Source organism: Diorhabda carinulata, chromosome 1, assembly GCF_026250575.1.
Source record: "Diorhabda carinulata isolate Delta chromosome 1, icDioCari1.1, whole genome shotgun sequence".
NCBI classification, from domain to species: Eukaryota; Metazoa; Arthropoda; class Insecta; order Coleoptera; family Chrysomelidae; genus Diorhabda; species Diorhabda carinulata.
This window is the reverse complement of record NC_079460.1, coordinates 21,930,491-21,949,006: the sequence shown is the minus strand read 5'-3', so window position 1 is coordinate 21,949,006 and position 18,516 is coordinate 21,930,491. Positions and strand designations below refer to the sequence as shown.

The window sequence follows — 18,516 nt, the reverse complement described above, 5'->3', positions numbered from 1 at the left end:
CCGCCTTGCGCCACACCAAGAATGGGTGTTGGCCCATTGATGGGTTCGCGAATCCCAGTCTGGCGAATGAGCCCGCTTCGTCGTTGTCTTTGTTGCCCGAATGACCGGGATGGATAATTTACCTCTCACCAAATAAAAACAGCTGTTAGAAATTCTATTTCTTTCATTTTGCACATATCTTTCAAAAAATTTTTTAAATTGTATACATCTACTCCTCGCTTTAAAAATTTTATTCATAAGTTGGTTTCAAAAAATATAATTATTATACCATAAACAAAACTTGTTATACTCAATGACTAATATGCTTTAATATATATTTTGTTACCTACAATGCACATATCCTCACATTTATCTAATGCCTATTTGCATATTTTTGAATAATCATAATTTAAAGATTTGAGCATTGATCTTGCTCACTAAGATTAATCTTTCTGCTGAATTTCTTTTGGCTAAGTTTACACAGTTAAAAAATTGACTTAAATAAACTAAATAATAAATAATTTTTAGATAATTTGGTTATTTAAGCGCGCCCCAGTATCGATATTTTTTTTCTTCTGTTTTTAATCAACTTTCAATTGTCTAAAACTGTTAGTGTGGGTGTCAATAACTCCTTATATTTCCAGCAGGAATCTGGATAATATAAAATTCCTGTTTTATTACCTTACCTTACTAATTGGCACTACAACTCGGTGTGATCCTTGGTCTCCTCGACAATTCGCTTCAAAACTGATCTGTTCCTTCACCAACGTTCCCCATCCCCTTACATTCATTGTTTGCAAGTCTTTGTTAACTCTCTAAGTACTTATAGCCATCTCATTCTAAATTTTGTCAGTGTATTTTAATATCTTCTTTCATATCTTGCTATTATAAGCTTCTATGTTTTTCCTACGTTATTCTCATAGTAATTTATTTTTTATTTAGTATTTTCAAATATCATTAATTCTCCGATGTTTCTGCCAACAAAGCCATAACTACAAACATCACCAGTATTTTCACTTTGCCTCTTTTTTGATTTTCACCACCAATTCTCCTCCTTTTCATTGATTACTATCTGCATTGGTAGTAGTGCACATAATAAATCATTTTTTCTATGTCAGGCTAAATCCGCACAACTCGAATAGTTTTGTAAATCATTTCATAATTTCTCTCGAGTATTTAGCAAATATCATTCTAATTATATGTTTTATTAAGCAAGCCAAATAAGTGTGAGTACCATTTGGTTAGGTGTCCACATTTTTTATTTCAAATATTGCTTTTTGTGTGTCTATTTCAAGTCTTGTCACTGTCACCTGTTCAAAATCTATTCATTAAAGAAAATATTCTTTCCGTAGAAGCATTTGTGCCAGGCAAGAAACACAACTCTGCTAATTTTCGTACATTTCAAAATGTAAGTTCACGATTACTAAAGTGAGAGATAATTTCAACACACCTTTGGATTTATGCAGTTATTTTTCCATTCAGCAATTTTCTCTGCCGTAACGTATAGTTTCATATAAGCCGTCCAAGTTTCTGGCTAAAATTATCAAAAAATTAATGATCAAAGTAATTGGAAAGACTCTGTACTTCACCCCAACCGAGGCCTATAGGATTCGATAATAATTGCTAGGAAATTATTATCATTGTTTATGAATTTGTATGTATGCATGCAATGAAACACTTTGGTGTAATATGAAAATATATTAATATAAAAAATATTTATAACCCTTTAGAAGGCACTATCGTTTGGTTTTAGAGTGAAAAACCGAAATATTGCCTAGAAATCACAACCAGTACAAAGTTAACTTCGACATCTAAAGTAGAACATAAACAATTTTCACAAATAACGACTCTTAAGAGATCACTACAAAATACTTTACAAAAAATATAAGACAAACTATAGACATGGTCTTTACACAATAGTTGTGACAAATATAACATCCACATTCTTATAAACAGGGTGAGTTTTTAGTGTTACTATGGAAATGACAAGTTCCTTATCTTGAAAATATACTAATATTTACATGGTGGCTCATAGCTGAGTGATAAAACAAACATAATTTTTTATAAATGCGAAAGTTTGTATTTACTTATACAATAATTGTACTACAATCTTTAGTTTTATAAAATTATATAGGACATTTAAAAAGACATATAGAATTTATTACAAAATAAGCACTGTGTATATGAAAAACTAGTAAATCCATTATTGTTTTATTGTTACAGAAATCATCGACAACATCTGTATAAAGGTGTAAAAATATTTCATATACTAATGACTTTAGGTATAGGAGTTTTTGAAAAATTAATGGATATACCAAAAACAATTGAAATAGTTCAAATCTAGGTGAAACAAAAAACATTATTAGTATTAGCTCATCCTGTATACGACGTCCCTAGTGATATTTGCAAATTGTCCAATGGTATGGACATTTATAAAATGGTTAAATGCCCAGGAATTTACCCAAAGCCTTTTAAACGTTTGGGCATTTATATAATTTTTTTAAAAATATTTTTAATCTTAATTGATTTTGATAGCACTTTCATTATTATGTATATGAACTTTTAAATTATATTACAATTATTATATATAATTTTTTCTAATGTTGACAGGAAATCTAATAACTAAGAAACAATATGTTTAAAATAGAAAGTGACAGCAAAAGAAACTTATTTACCTTATAATTAGAAATTAATGCACAAAGAATATAATAAAGCAGAATGACGAAGAGATAAGTGCAGAATATAATGATGAAGAGAAAATCTCAGGGTCTGAGGAATCAGAATCGGACTGAATGGAGCTGTATAAAAAATTAACCAATTCCACTCTATTGGTTTATTAGCAGACCTTGGATCTGGCTCAATAAATGTTATCTACGCCAAAATAAAAATGAAACTTTAAATAAAATAGCTAAGAGGACCACAATTGTTTTAAATTTAAACCAGATACGTCGATTAGTATCACTAATAAGTGTTTGTTTGATAATACTTCAACATTTTCTCAGAAATACATAAATTCCCGGGCATGTTTGTATTTAAGTGATTTTTGCAATGCGTATTGCTCAACTTATAAATATTTTATATCACTCGATGTCCCTTATTTGGAACTTGACTGCTCTTTCGAACTTTACAGATCCCTTTTCAGGGGAGACTCAGTCACTTCACTGATTTATCAGGCGTTCACATAGTTATTTGTTTCCAGTTTCTTAACCATCAACCAACTCATCAAACCATATCGAACTTGGTATACTTCTTCAATTTTACGTCCACTCCTATCATCATTCTATTTCAGCTTTCCGTGTATGTCTTAGACATCTCTACTACATTTTATCTCTCCATCACTTCTTTTATTTACTTATTAGTTCATTTCCTGCACACGCCATTCTATTTTATTTGTCACATAATTTTTCTTTCTATTCTCAGCATCATTTCAGTCTCTTTTTTTGTCATACTAATTGCTTCTGTAGCATAAAACATGGGTGGGTCTTTTTTATCTTTTTAAATACCTTATAGAATTTGGTGAAATAGGATTTGAGAAAATATCGCATTTACAAAAGCATATTTCCATTATATTTTCTTTACTTACAATTTTTGTTAATAAATTTTTTTCGGATTATTTCTATAATAACAAAGTCACATTAGAAACTCACCCTGTATACGAGTAAAAACTTGTAATTAGAAATAAAGACGAGTATTTTTCGAAAAATAATTTTCACAAAAACAAGTACTGTATTAACCTAAGCTTTCGGGAATTGAAGTAAAAAATACATTAGTGTTTTTTTTTCAATTGTTTGTAAATATAAAATATTTTCATGTCATAATTGTTCAAATACATAACAAAAAATGTATTCTAAATAAATTTGATAAGTTTATTGTAAAGGAATTCATACCGACATATTCGTTTTTCTAACACTACATCATTTACAATTACACTATTTGGTCCTTCTAGCCATATACGAACATAGAATGCTCCAAGGACCAGACATTATATTTTGAGTGTTGATGTAGTATTAATATTAAATATTGTGTCCAGTATGAATATCGCCAATGGTTCCAGACATTCAAATTGTAAATTACAATAAAAATACTACTCTGCTACTCTGTGATGCTAAGGATAATATAGCGTGAACAATGGAACTGATTTTGGCTTATTTGCTATAAACTCATAAAATACTATCAATAAGATATATATATATATATATATATATATATATATATATATATATATATATATATATATATATATATATTCTAGATCTTGTACTCTCTGCTAAACTAATGTGGCTGTCGATCTACTTTTTGGAGTGGTGTTTCCTGGGTTATTGTTATTTTTTCGGTGTTCTTTATACCAAGTGTTCATTTCATCCGAAAAATGATCCGAAACGGTAAGTTGATCCAAATCCAGACTGGTACTCAAAGTGTTATCCAAATTTACAGGAGTACTACCACTAAAAAACAAAAAATAATAAACATTTCAAAAAATTGATGAAAATGATGAAATAAAAAAAATTCTCCGTTGATTACTGCATTAGAGATAATTATATCCAGCTATAAACTATTATTCAGGTATACATTCCTCAATACAAAAAAGTGTAAAAAAATCGGTTGATTCGTCAGATAAGAGAATGATTTCCAAATATTCATGCAAGATGGAGCTCCCTGCCACACTGCTTGGTCTGTTAAACTCTTGAAAATGTATGAAAAGAGGTGCTCACCAACAAAACTTTTTTATCAAAAGAAAAGTCATTGATACTCAAGAATTTAACTATGGAAGAATGAATCCACTCAACTGCTTTAGATTCCTAAATAAACCAGCATTTTTTTAAAATATGAACTGATTTCGAATAACACAAAAGAGAGTTTAAAATAAAACTAATAAAAACAAATAGAAAAAGATTGATTATTAATTTGGAATTTTTGGAACTTTCATATATATATATATATATATATATATATATATATATATATATATATATATATATATATATATATATATATATACATATTCATATACCGTCACATTTTTACTGTTATTTCTACAACACATTATTTACACTGTTAAATCCCTTACAGCCTTCCATAGGTTCATATTCAGCTCGAAGGACCAGTGAGTTCGTGTTTTCGTAGTAAAAAGTGACATAAAATGGGGAGTCATATATGACTGGGAATCATTGACAAAACTTTCAAAAATCTTGATTCAATTTTAAAATAAAATGCCATTAAGTTCATTATAAACTTACTTATTACTAATATTTTGATAATTATTAGGTGAATAAGAAGTTATAGGAGACTCTTCAAATTTCTCAGTCAAGTTTTTGTGGCTAGTACCACTACTACTACTATTCTGTTTATCCGAGTCTACTTTTACTGGTGATTTCTTAAATTTAGTGGAGTATTTATAAAAATCCGACATTTCAAATGGTTTAGTTTCTTCGTGGTAAGGTTTACAATGTCCTGCTTGCACTATTGTACAATTTTTTGGTATGTTATTGTTAAACAATTCGATAATGGGTTCTCGAATTTTTGGTGACGGATTCGATTCGGCTGGAATTTCTTTAGCTATTTTTTCTTCAGCTGGATACGTTGCTATTGTGGGTTGAGAGGACGACAGGGAGGGTTGGGGAGATATGGCAGGTCCTAGAGGAGAAGCGGATGCTTGCAGTGCCACAGGTCCGTCCAGAGACGTTTCTAACCTAAAAGATTGTTTTTATTAATGCCACTGATTCATCTAATCTAATTATAGCTATACCATTCTTTTTCTCTGTGTTTTTTTGAGATTTGATTCGCTTCCATATTTCTACTATCACTGCCAAATGATGAGCTATCATCAGTTGGGTACACACTATCTACTGTTATAGCACCTACACTTCCTAAAGATTGTGTTCTAACTAACTGGCCATTATCCTGCGATCTTCTAGTTAATATCTGAAAAAAATTATTCGTTTTACCATACCTAGTTTCCAATATTAAGTGACGATTCAGTTAATTACTTCATACTTGACTAACCTGAGAATTTTTAACAGATGCACATCTGACTTGACCTTGATAGTTAGGAACAGCAGATAAAGTAGCTGATTTATTTTCCATATTTGGTGATATTCGACTAGATACTCTTTTAGTTTTTCTTCTATCAAGACTACCAAATCTAAAAATAATTAGAAAAATAAAAACCTCACCGATATTTTCTGATCTAAGTTGTACCTTTTATCACGCTGTAAATTACTATCAATAACGCTAGAAGAGTACCATACAAGATCACCATTGGGATTTCTTTTCCAATAACCACCTAACCCAATGTTCATTTGTTCGTATTGTTGGTGTGGTTGTATTTGGTGAGGATTTCTATACATGACATCACTTTCATACTGCCTGTAATTCTGTCTTGTTAATGTCGGATGCGAGGGATAGTAGTGTGTTTTAGTAGATAGCGATGCTGTTGGACTGGACTGTCTATTTCCAAAGTCAACAAAGTCTGTAGAATACTGAGGGTATTGGGAGAACCTTTGGGATTGTTGAGGACTGAGTTGAGGTTTGTGTTGAGAAATGTGAATATAATGAGGACTGTGCTGGGATAAATGAGGACTGTGCTGCGATAAGAGAGGACTATGCTGTGATATCGGGCTGTGTTGTCGATAAGAAATATTGTGCTGTAAATTATTTATAGGTGTTTGCGAATTATATTGAAATTGGGGAGATCCTGAGATATAACTTGGGTATACATTGTTCATGTTTTCTCGTCTAAAAAGTAATTAACAGTTAAATAGAATCCTGATTTTATGAGAAGTACGTACCTTTCCATATATTTACTATATCCATTTAAACTTAGTCGATAAAATCCACTTGTTAAAATATCCTCAGGCTTACTCGCCTGCTGTGCAACATACGGTATATCAGTCATTCTATATTGCCTTGATGCATCCTGTCTGTATCGAAGTTCTACTTTACCGTCCCCTGATGTACTGTGTTTGGCTGAGCTCATGCTATGTCGAAGGTCAGCTTTTATAAATGATTCATTTCCATTTGTGCTAAGAGAGACTGTATCATCTCCTAGAATGTAATTTAAAAATTAGTAAATCTGTACTACTGTAATATTTTCAACATTAAGACAGATTTTTCTTCAAAGAAAAATATTTTTGATGAAGAATAGCTACCAATTGTTTTTAAATTAGCTACTTAGTTTTGTTTTTGACAGATTATATTAAAATGTTATCCATAGGGGAAATAGGAAAGGCCTGAGTATTTGATGTTAATTAAAAAAATATATTTTACAGGCCATAACAGTTATTGTGATCAAGTAAACAATGTTTTTGTAGCTAAATATTTATAATTCACACTGTATCACCAGTTGAAAATGTGATAATTAAAAAAAAGTCAGATTAAATTGAATATTAAACTTGTTTGGGCACTTAACAAGGATGGAACGAGGTAGATTAACAAAACGAATATGGAAAGCAAGAACTAAACGAAGAAGAAGGGGCAGACCAAGAAAAACAAATAGCAGATAAAGGAAATCAGTGGAAATAAGCCAATAAATCAAATGATGATGCGGTCACAGGACAGGAAAAAATGGAGGAATTGGATAGTAAATACATTTCTGAAGCTCCAGAAAGAGCAAAATGAAAAATGCGAATAAAATGATTAAATGATTAGATTTAAACATTTAGTTAATATGAAATGTATGAATCAGTAAACAAACAACATCAATACACAATAAACAGATTTTTATCGTTTTCAAGAATTTTTTACTAATACTCTGTTTTATGTAACTAAAAATATTTTATGGTAGTTAATTATTTTGAAAATGTTCCCAATAAGAGAAACGAAATATTAAGCTTGTAACATGTCAATGAAATATTTTTCCTATTTCGTTGATTATGTTAAATGGTAGCTGTTTGTGATCCTTTTCCTCCCCAGAATAAATTGTTGTTTCAACTGCCATGTCGAATATATATATATATATATATATATATATATATATATATATAGGTAATTACTGTATCACATTTAATCGATATATGATACCTATGAACCCATGAAATTAAATGTCAATAAGTTGCTATGAATGGCCAAAGAATTAGTTTTTCACATAATAGCAAAAAATGATTATTTATGCAAAAATCCATAAATAGTGTAATTTGTACTCAAACTTGTTCATATTTGTACAAAAAATTAATAGGTTTTGTTATCATAATACATACTCAGTGTTTACATACATAAATTTCTGCATATAAAATTTTGAAAAAAATTCTTAAAATAATCCCTTATAAATGTTTCAGTATATAAATCTTTCCACTGGCAGAATTAATTACTAATTTATTTCACAGGAAATATATAATAAAAAAATAAATGGTTTTAATTTTGAGTGGAGCAACACTTTTTAATTATAAGAAAATAGAAAGTTTTTTAGATTAAAACAGTGAAGTAAATGTTTTAGTGCAGTAACAGTACTAAAATGAGATTTATACTAAGTAATATTATTTACAAATCCCATAGCTTAGTTTCAGTAGCTCAGTTATCTACTATACACATAAATTTATTGAATAAATTTAAAAAAAAGTCAATAAAAGATCTTAGAAATAAAAAATTATGGATTTTCCCCAAATTTTAGACATTTTCAAAACTTGTTATAGTCTAAATTAGAGACTACAAATAAATGTCAAATATTTCAATTCTCTCGATTAAAAACCTCAATCCATCCAAATAGGGGTAAATTAGTTATTTTAGAAATAAAATACAACCAACACCAAATAAAGGTACAAAAGCAATTTAATAGAACATTTCATATAACAGAAATTTTACAATAAAAACAATAACAAATCTAAAACTAACAATACTACAAGGGATAAATAAATAATTAAAGTCTTTTAAGTATCGAGTAAAAGCCTCTCAACTTACCATTACTTTCAGGAACTCTGGGCTTTTTCTTTTGCTTCTGTTGGTCGACAGCAGCTTTTTCTTTTAATGCTGCTAATTTTTCTTGTAATGCCAAACATTGCTGTTTATGCTTCTGGTATTCTGATCTGTGTTGTCTTTTCATTGTCTACAAAAAAGTTGGTAAAGTGGCGGCATAATTTCTGTTTGGTATATTACTGGAATTAATTGATATCTAAACAGGTCAACTAAGTTGGAATTTTTGGAATGGTTGGTGATATTCATTACAAACCACTACACTAACATTCACATTTACACTGTCTGATGCGTGTTTCGATAACTAAGTTATCATTATCAGATACTGAAGGTAAACTAAAATCTAATAAGTTAACTTACCCGTTTTATACTGAATTTTTTTCATCAACAAACCTCCCGCGAAACTTAATACCAGCGGGAAAACCTCACAACTTAAAATGAAAATCAAGTAAAATTTGCTCTGGTACCTTTCAATCCTGTTTATACAAAGGGATTGGAAGGAATATTTGACAGAGTGGGTTTTAAATTGGTTTATAAATCCAACAATACATTAAAACCATTTTTGGTAATCTTAAGGATAAAACACCAAATTTGGAAAAAAAGTGGTGTACGTGAAATTAGCTGTGGCGATTGTGACAGGAAGTATATAGGGCAGACTAAGAGATCTGTTAATGTCTGGTTAAAAGAGCACATAGCACATTTAAAAAAATATAGACGGACCGAAAAATCGAGTATTGACGATCATAATCATGACACAAATATTAATAATGTAAAATTGTTAAAAAATATATAAATAAATAATAATAAATTATTGGATGCTTTTGGAACCATTGAAATTGCTAAATGAGAGAAAAGCTTAAATAGGGATAAAGGGTCAATTCCTTACAGCCCACTCTATAGTTTAATAGTCAAGGAATAAATGTGAAAATATAATTTTCGCGGGAAAATTCTATATAAAACAGGTAAGTTATTAGGTTTTAGTTTACCTTCATTCTCTGAAGACGATGACTAGCTTATCAAAACATGTTAGATAGTGTAGTGGTAGTGTAACAGTGTGTTCAGTTCAAACAGGATAGTTATGTTAAAAATAGGAAATCATGTAAACATTAAGTAAGAATATCAGCACTTACTTTACTCATATTTTGTTCATTTGCTAACCCTAAAGCTGCTTCAGCCATATTGGCATGTAACTGAATTTCCAGCTCCAGTTCTGATATCATTTCATCTTTGTTACTGACATTTTTTATTAGCTTTTCAGGTAACTGATAAGAAGTACCAACACGCCTTCTGATATGAGGAAGAGTTTCACCTGGTTCTAAGGGCATTTCTGGTGGTGTTATCCCAGTTAATTCTGCTTCCTATAAGCACAAATCATTGTAATGTCATTAAATAATTTACTTAAAACCAATGAATTCACTAAAAAATGCAATAATAATCACAACAAAATATTATTGATTTATATATTTTATGAGTTGCTTGTGAAACAAGTTGGCAGATTATGTCTTGTCCCTATTTTCACTATCAGACTCATTTTAATAATGGTTATAAATATATTTGTCCAAAATAATAAACTTACTAGAATATCTTTGGCTAATATTCTTATTTACAATTTCACAGATGAAAATAGATGTGTATATTAGATAACTTTCACAAAGAACTGGTAGATACTGTTTTATATAGCCTTTTAACTCAATATATGTAACCACTGTTAATTAAACAATATTTCTTCGAACATTTTTTATTTCTATTATTTGTTCAATTATAACTCACCACTGAATTAATCAACTATTAAAAATATGAACTTTGATCTGTAACCCAGTGGAGTAAAATGATTTGTTGCATTTATAAATTACGCTGAATATGCTTTGTATTAAACCAATTTATAGGATGTCCCACAATAATGAATATAATTCCAAGCTGTGGGTTTCATGATTGAAGTTTTAAAGAATTTCTTTATATTGATTGTTATTGGAATAATAAGTAAATTTAACTTTTTGCGCTCCATTCAATAGCACTAAGCATTGAACTGGAACTGAAGAAGAAAGATTTTGATGCTACAAAAATCTTAATTAACTGAGCCTTCTCCAAAGCAGTTATTTGAGTTAAATTGGAGCATCTATTGAACTAATTAGTTAGATGAATAAGGAAAATACTTACATATATTATTATTATTTAGAGAATATTTTGGAGAATAATAGATTTACTATATAAAAATTGCTTATATGAATTCCACTAACCTGAATACATAACTGCCTCAGTTCTTGATTTCTTTTGGCTAGTGTATCTTCAATTTGCTTCTTTCTTTCTTGCAAAAGAATTACTCTAGAATTAGGCATATTTCTAGAAGCGCCCATAGTACTCAATTTATTTTCTTCATCATCTATAAAATGCATATAAATGGAGAAATTAACGTAATTACCTCTTATCTATATGTCAAATGTACTTTATATATTTTATCAGTAAACCAATATAAATTCAATATCTAATTTATACTGTTATCTCAGGAGGAGTTTTTGGATGACAAATTTATCTTAGGAGGAATTTTTGAATGACAAATTTTTCTCCTGTGTTTTTAATTCAATAAAATATTTAATTTTTATAACTTTACAATAATAATATAAATACAATTTTATATACAATTAAAAGAGATATTAAATATTACAAGCACTTACCTAGAAGATTATTGTTGTGCTCCTCAAGCATTGCTTTCTCAACCAAAAAGAAAGAATTTAAATAATATAACGAATTTCTAACATAATTTCATACATCAATTTGTACTATCATTCTATTCATAATTAAAGCTCAGCCATCTATATATTGAGTTGCGTCGATTTTTTCAAGTTGAAAGGGTGCTAATAACAATCCAAATTTGGTTTCGATAATAATACAAATTCATTAGTTCATCATCCGCTTTTATCACAGATATAAAAGTAATTATTTGCATCTGTAACGAATACTGTCTTAACTATGGGCAATTATACAGTTGTAACTCCAATGAAAACTTCATAAAAATAATCCAATAATCTTATAATTTTTATTTAGTTTTACCACATGATTTTTTATTGAAATTTATTTAGAATAATAGTATAATTAAAATAAAATAAACGTAAATACAATCCACTTAACCACCTCCACCCATTTCACAATAACAAGATTGTTTCTCATGACACAAACTGTAAACGAAATAAAGTAATAAAGATAGAAATATACATTTCAATATACAATGAGCGAAAACTAAAAATAAATTTTATTAGCAAAAGAATGTAATTATCTGCCATCAGTCATTGACCAATCATTGACAAGTTTGACATATAATCAGTTTCACCATCCAAAGTATATGTTGAATACCATATATTTTGTAGAATAGTCGGTTATATTTATACAACAAGTATAACTCAAATTAATACTTTAAACCTAAATATATAATTATGAATAGTATTTATTTTTATTAAAATGGATGTTTTCGATACAACAAAGTTATTAAAAAAAATATTGCTATGAATAACCTACAATGAGCCGTTTGTTAATTGTGGAAATAATTGAATTTTACATATATTAACAAGTTTTAGAGAATTTTTCTAAAAATAAAATGTTCAAATTTGTCATTTATCATTTGGTTTTGGAATAATAGCCACAGCATTTGAATGTTTTCAAGCTTGTAAGTTGGTATTGAATGTATATTGTCAAGTTGTATAATGTTTCGTGAAAGTCCAATATTTATATTTAAGTTATAGTTAATTTTTGAAATTTTCTTGTACGCAAAAGTATAGTTAACTGAATAAAATCTCACGCATATTTTCACTTACTGATCACTCAAGATTTTTCTACTTGGTAAATATTCCGTTTCCTTACTATATTGTGTTTGAACTTTTTCATGCTTTAGTTGTAGGAGCGGCAACGCTGAATTCTCTTTCTCTTGTCTCTATCCTTGTTCATCTCAACAAAATATAGAGAAGACGATTTGTGTTCAATGTACGAATGTAGTGTTTCAAAGATCCATAATTAGAGTTAAAGGTTTTTATTCAAGCTTTTGTGATATTTATAAGTGGTAATAAAATATAAGAAGTGTTAAAAGTATGAATTTGTTAGTCCTTTGAAAGTGAACAAACATACTGATTTCTCGAAAGTTACAACTCTACGTATATGTCAATTCCAAGAAATTTGGTATTTTCAGAAATGGTGCATCATAGAACAATTTGAAAGTATGTTATTTTTGAAATATTTTTACATATTATGTTTTAGAATCATGTATCTTTGGTGTGATTTATAAACTAAAATAATTACAGGAAGATCAAGTAGTTTATTGCTGTTTATCTCATATTTATATCTTTTGTTTTGATTATATTAAATCTGATAACTGAATCGTTTGATTCTTCCAGTTTGTTAACAGTACTTAGCCTATCAAAAGGAATATATAGTTTTTATTATTTTCTGAGATGGATTTATATTCGTCTAGGTTTAAAAATAGTACATTGTAAACTAATGATTTCAAAGAATATAACGTCAATCTCAAAATTTAAATGAATGTATTTGAGAGTATTCTTGGAAGTGTTTTATCTGTTGTAAACTACGAAATTATTTATTCTTTTATATTATGAATGAAAAGTCCTAATTACTTAATGTTATTCGCGGATAAAGTATATAATGGAACCTTGATCTTCTTTAATATGTTACTTATTTTCATATTATCCATATCTATCTATTATTGTTGTTAATATAAGTAGAAATAAAAAGTGGAAAACATAAGTTATAGCATTAACAAGTGTATCATTTTTTCAAACTGTTATATACTGTGATGCTTATTATGTCTTTCAACTATTGCTCATGAAATTAGGTGCAAAAAATATAATTTTGTTTTAATAATTCTAATTGATTCAATTTTTTCCTATTAAACAATTGTATTGAATAATACAAACAAGAACATTTGTTATAGTACAGTAAAATATATGTTATGTAGGTTTATGTGATAGGTGGGCTCTTATTTAAAGCTTAAATTCAACTGCTGGAATACCAATTATTTATTTCCAATGAAAATTCAAGAATGACCAAGGCTTAAATTTTTAAGTGCCACACTTGTCTTACCTCTATAATATGGAGAGATTTTAAGCTTTGTTATTAATTTTCTTTTTTTGGAATTTTTATGATCCTTTTGCTGAAAATCAATTTCCAAACTTTGGGATTATTCATTATTCAAAAAAGTCTTCTATGTCTTATCAAAAATGAACATCTACTCATCTACTGCAGTTTGGTGATGGTAGCTTTTGCCTTCACAAAGTACGGTTTTATAATTTGCAGGAATACGCATATATATTATGAGATATTAAGAATTATACTTTGTACCTATTTAAAGTTTCAGAAAACTTCCTACTATGTTCAAAAATGGTCTAAAGTGTTATCAAAACATATGGATTGTATGCTTTTTAGAGAATAATCTACAACATTCTAAAATATAGTGGTTTAGAGATTTTGTTTCAAAATATGTGTAGAATGATACAAAATTTACCATTGAGAAGTTTTAAATAATGATGAAATTATTGATAATTACAATGTAATTCAGATTAATTTTAAAAATATTTGCAACAAAAGTTATAAAAACAATTCAGTTGTTTGAAGATTTCTACTATCAAGTATAAATTTTCCATTATTTATAATTATAAAATAATTCGTTTTAATTTTGCTTATCACCTATTTTTATAATGAAGTTTACCACCTTAGGTGTCGATATTCTATCAATTAAAATTTTCTGGGAACCATTAATATAAAAGAAGCACTTTGAACTCTTGGTTGTTGCATTCTATATATGATAAAGGTATAATTGTTACAAAATATAATTCATACAAATTGTTATATAGAAAAATTATATTGATTTATTTGGAATAGAGTCGTCAAAAATTACACCATTGAATATAAAATTAAAATATGTTTATATAATATTCATTCTGATAATATTAAGTAATCATTTTTAATGAAGTGTTTCTATTTTATTTGCTTTCCATGAATACAAACTGCAACATCAATTGAATTTCCAAATTAAAGTTGGTTCTATCACTAATTACAATCATACAATATACTGAAGTAAATGGATCAGTCAAATACGGGGTGTGCGCAAAAGTACTGAATCTATCTTCGTTTGTCCACATTGGTGTTATTATTCTTCAAACTAGTCCCTATTGGATTGTATAAGCGTTATTACTTTCTATAACAGTGCTGAAAGTACGTTTGAAGCATTGCCTTCAGTGCATTTGCTGCATTGTCTTTTTGTCATTGAACATTTGTACTTTGACCAGTAATGTTGAACTGAGGAAGAGCCAAAATTTGGGACTATAGATATAGAGGCTGGAAAAGATGTATATCTTGGTACTGTGTTAAATAACACTGCATAAGGCTTGATGATTGGGCTGACGTATTGTCTAAAGTTGTGTTTGCATCATATATTTTATTGTTGTTTGTTTTTCTCCCAAAGCAGAACAACTCATAATCAAAGAAAACATTTATTGTGTTATTTTGGTCTTGGTGCTTTTCCTCTATGAAAATTGTGGCTTTTTTGATAATAGTCAGTGATGATATAGGTAGTTTTTCCGAAATTAAATCAAAACTTGATGTAATTTTTGCGCTATATTCTATTATGATCTACAAATGAAAAAAAGACTGCAAAAACACGTCCAGTTTTTGGCACAAATAAATTAAATGTTCTTTCTTATTGATTTTTAAAAATAGCTTTTATTTCTGGAAACTCTGGGTTGAATAGCTGAAAAGAGCAATATTTGATTAAAGTACTTAGTTTTAACAATTAACACAGTGGAAATACGTAAACATCAATTAAACTAAATGAAATACAACAACAAAACTTGTAGAGTGAGACCTGTATCAAATATGTGTTGTTTAGATTTTTATGTGGCATTATGCTTTCATAGAATGTGGAAAGAAGATATAATCTTAATTATCTATTCTTGACTTTTTTTTAAATCACACACACTTTTTGAAATAAAGTTAATTAAATCACATATTTTGTTTAAATAATTATAGACAATAATAAATTGATAAAAGCTGTTCCCATATTTAGCTGAAGTTGCTGGTCTCACTTTCTTGGAACCAGATATTCCCAAAATAAAAAATGCCTTCCTTGTTTAATAAATATAAACGTCATTACATAAAGATATATAATATGGAATCTACTGTTGGTGATTTCAGTCTAATCCAAATCATATTGATCACTATTTAAAATAAGTTTTGATAAAAGATTTATTAGTTACAACTTTATTGGTGAGTAGATTAGTCTGTTTTGAAAAATGAAGTATTTCAAGAATTCAACATTGAATTTTGAAGCAACTAATTATTGATAAGTGTATTTATTTAATTTATACAAACAATACTTTTCCCTTAACATTGTATCTTTGGTTAGCAAGGGTTATTTTGTATTATATGTTATATTTTGCATAATTAGTATAATTGTGAGCTGTTGTTTGTTGCCGATTTGTATATATATTTCTAAAACTGAAATATATAAAAAAATTTCTATTTTAGAATTTATTAATGAATATTTACTAAAAAAATATTATTAATCAAAATATATAGTTTGAAATAATGATAAAATTATTAACTAATATACAATATGTATTGATTTTGTGAATGATTACTGCATTTACATTACAGGTCATAAGTATTTGTCCACCCCATAATCCATTCTTTAAATTTCAAAATAATACACTCACAAATTTCTCTTTCAAGTACCCGCGCTAATTTGTTTATTATTTTTGAACTGTAAACCATTTCTTAGGTGTTTATGATTGTAGTTTAGTCCTAGTTAGGCCTGTGAGACGCAAAAACTTGCTGAGATTTATACATTTTGAACCAAGACATCTTTTTGTCATGTTCGTATACTAATTGTTTTCGTTCTCGCAAATTCAGACTCGTAATTTTTAAAATGGGTAAACTGGTGCAACAGGAGCTTTCATGATACAGAAAACGTTCAGAGCGGCCTCGAAAAAACACAATCGTTTTGCATTGAAGGAGATTTGGAGAAACTGGCCTTTTTAGAAAGGTGGCAGTAAATTAATCACTTTTAAGACGCCTATTAAATTAAACTATTAAATAATTTAATAATTTGTGAAAAAATATTATATGGTGAAATATCAATAGAAAGTAGTATCAAGATTATCATAGAATTATTTATTTCTATTTCTGTTTCATCATGTTTCCCAAACATTTCTTTCATATTACAATGTCGCCTATGGTTTTTTGTATACTATAAAAAATATTAAAAGAAAATATAGTACATTCTGGCCTGCGCTTGGATGTGATGATTTGGCCGTCACAGTCGCCCGATCTCAACCCGATTGAGATTCTACTTCCAGTTCACATTTTTGGAACATATTGAAGAACGAACGGAACCAAATGCACACTGATTATTTCTCGAAATTGTTACAGATAATGTCATAATTGTTCATCGAAATAATAAAAACAAAAAGGGGTTACATCGTTGAATTATTATTATATTCTAATCTATACATAATGCTCTTTAAAATGTAATTATCAAAATCTATCGTAATGTTTTTATTTGTATTGCGCAAAATATAGCGTAGTCAAAAACTTTTGATTAATAGTGTAAAGTTATTTTACCAATAAATATTTTTTTTATTGTTCAAAAATACATAATTTCAATTCCCATAGTTACACGTCTGCTATAATATTCGTTCTATTTGTTACAGAGCCCCAAAATAAATAACTATGTATATAATGTACGTAGGAACATTGTTGTTAATTTTAATTGTTACTAAAATTGAAGCTATTCGTGAGAAAGGTCATGATAAACAAAATCATCCCACAGGATGTTTTAGTCTAGGAAATTACGGCTGTAAGTATATTTTCCAATTAAATATTAAAATTTTTAATATAAAATATTATTGAATGAAATAAGTTATTTTTTTCTGATCCCCCCCTTTTTAACGAATTATGTTCCTATTTCAGACACTCTCCCTGCAGGCGATGTAATATTACGTTATGGAGAACCATTAAATCTTACATGTACTTTGTTCAACAGTACAATAGAACGATGGCGGAAAAATAATGGATATGAGTTATCAAGCTCTGATTTATATTTTTATCGAAATTACAAAAATATATACCCTAATAATGAATATGATCCAAACAACAAAAGGGTAAGTAAAGTTTTTGTATTATAAAACTCTTTTATTTGACCATAATAAAAAAAATAATTTCTTTTTTAACATACTAAATCTTAAATTGACTTTTTTAAGACTATAAATGTTAAACAAATTGTTAGTTGTTATTTTATAAGTTTTAATTTGTAATATTTTGAACCGGAAAAATTTTCATAAGATAAGCATAGTTTCTGTACATGGTATCTTGTTGAATACAATCATACAAACTATTTAGGTTTGTCTACTCAATTTATATTAGATTAATATCAACGTAACAGTATTCAAAGTTTCTAAATAGTAAGTTACTGTCTTATCAAGTATGACCTTAAGACATAGGTATGAAAGATAATGACAGCAGCAGATTCTATCATCTACTTTACGAATGTCCTGCCCTTTTTAGCAAAAAGCTCAGGTATTTAGAAGAAGGTATAAGTGTAAAGTCAAACATTCTATAATCTATATAGTTCCACAG

The 18,516-nt window shown here is 28.3% G+C and overlaps 2 protein-coding genes across 5 annotated transcripts in view; one reads left to right on the top strand and one right to left on the bottom strand.

Annotated features, from left to right (window-relative positions):
* Positions 1–1,657: 1,657 nt before the first annotated feature.
* Positions 1,658–12,125, bottom strand: LOC130893369 (uncharacterized). Its single transcript, XM_057799412.1, has 10 exons — positions 11,556–12,125; positions 11,121–11,263; positions 10,014–10,241; positions 8,872–9,016; positions 6,768–7,023; positions 6,178–6,714; positions 5,983–6,121; positions 5,726–5,901; positions 5,217–5,669; positions 1,658–4,424 (listed from the first exon to the last, which is right to left on the bottom strand). Exons 1-10 carry the CDS (start codon positions 11,584–11,586, stop codon positions 4,247–4,249), a joined length of 2,286 nt encoding a protein of 761 aa, XP_057655395.1. The 5' UTR covers positions 11,587–12,125; the 3' UTR covers positions 1,658–4,246.
* Positions 12,126–12,766: 641 nt separating this feature from the next.
* The window catches only part of LOC130893352 (cytokine receptor-like), a 36,838-nt gene continuing 31,088 nt past the window's right edge, over positions 12,767–18,516 (top strand). For 2 of the 4 annotated variants that reach the window (XM_057799399.1, XM_057799371.1), the window contains exons 1-3: positions 16,042–16,146; positions 17,592–17,737; positions 17,851–18,041. In XM_057799399.1, the coding sequence (XP_057655382.1) occupies positions 17,611–17,737; positions 17,851–18,041 (318 nt within the window). In that variant the 5' untranslated portion in view covers positions 16,042–16,146; positions 17,592–17,610. Of the gene's footprint in view, positions 13,086–16,041; positions 16,147–17,591; positions 17,738–17,850; positions 18,042–18,516 lie in introns of those variants that run through there. The other 2 variants (XM_057799380.1, XM_057799390.1) reach the window with 2 other exon arrangements.

Coding starts and splice junctions, on each gene's coding strand:
- LOC130893369 (XM_057799412.1), bottom strand. CDS start 11,586: ATGCTTGAGGAGCACAACAATAATCTTCTAG. Junction 9,017..10,013: donor ATGAACAAAATATGAGTAAA/GTAAGTGCTGAT, acceptor ACTTTTTTGTAG/ACAATGAAAAGACAACACAG. Junction 5,670..5,725: donor AAACACAGAGAAAAAGAATG/GTATAGCTATAA, acceptor ACAATCTTTTAG/GTTAGAAACGTCTCTGGACG.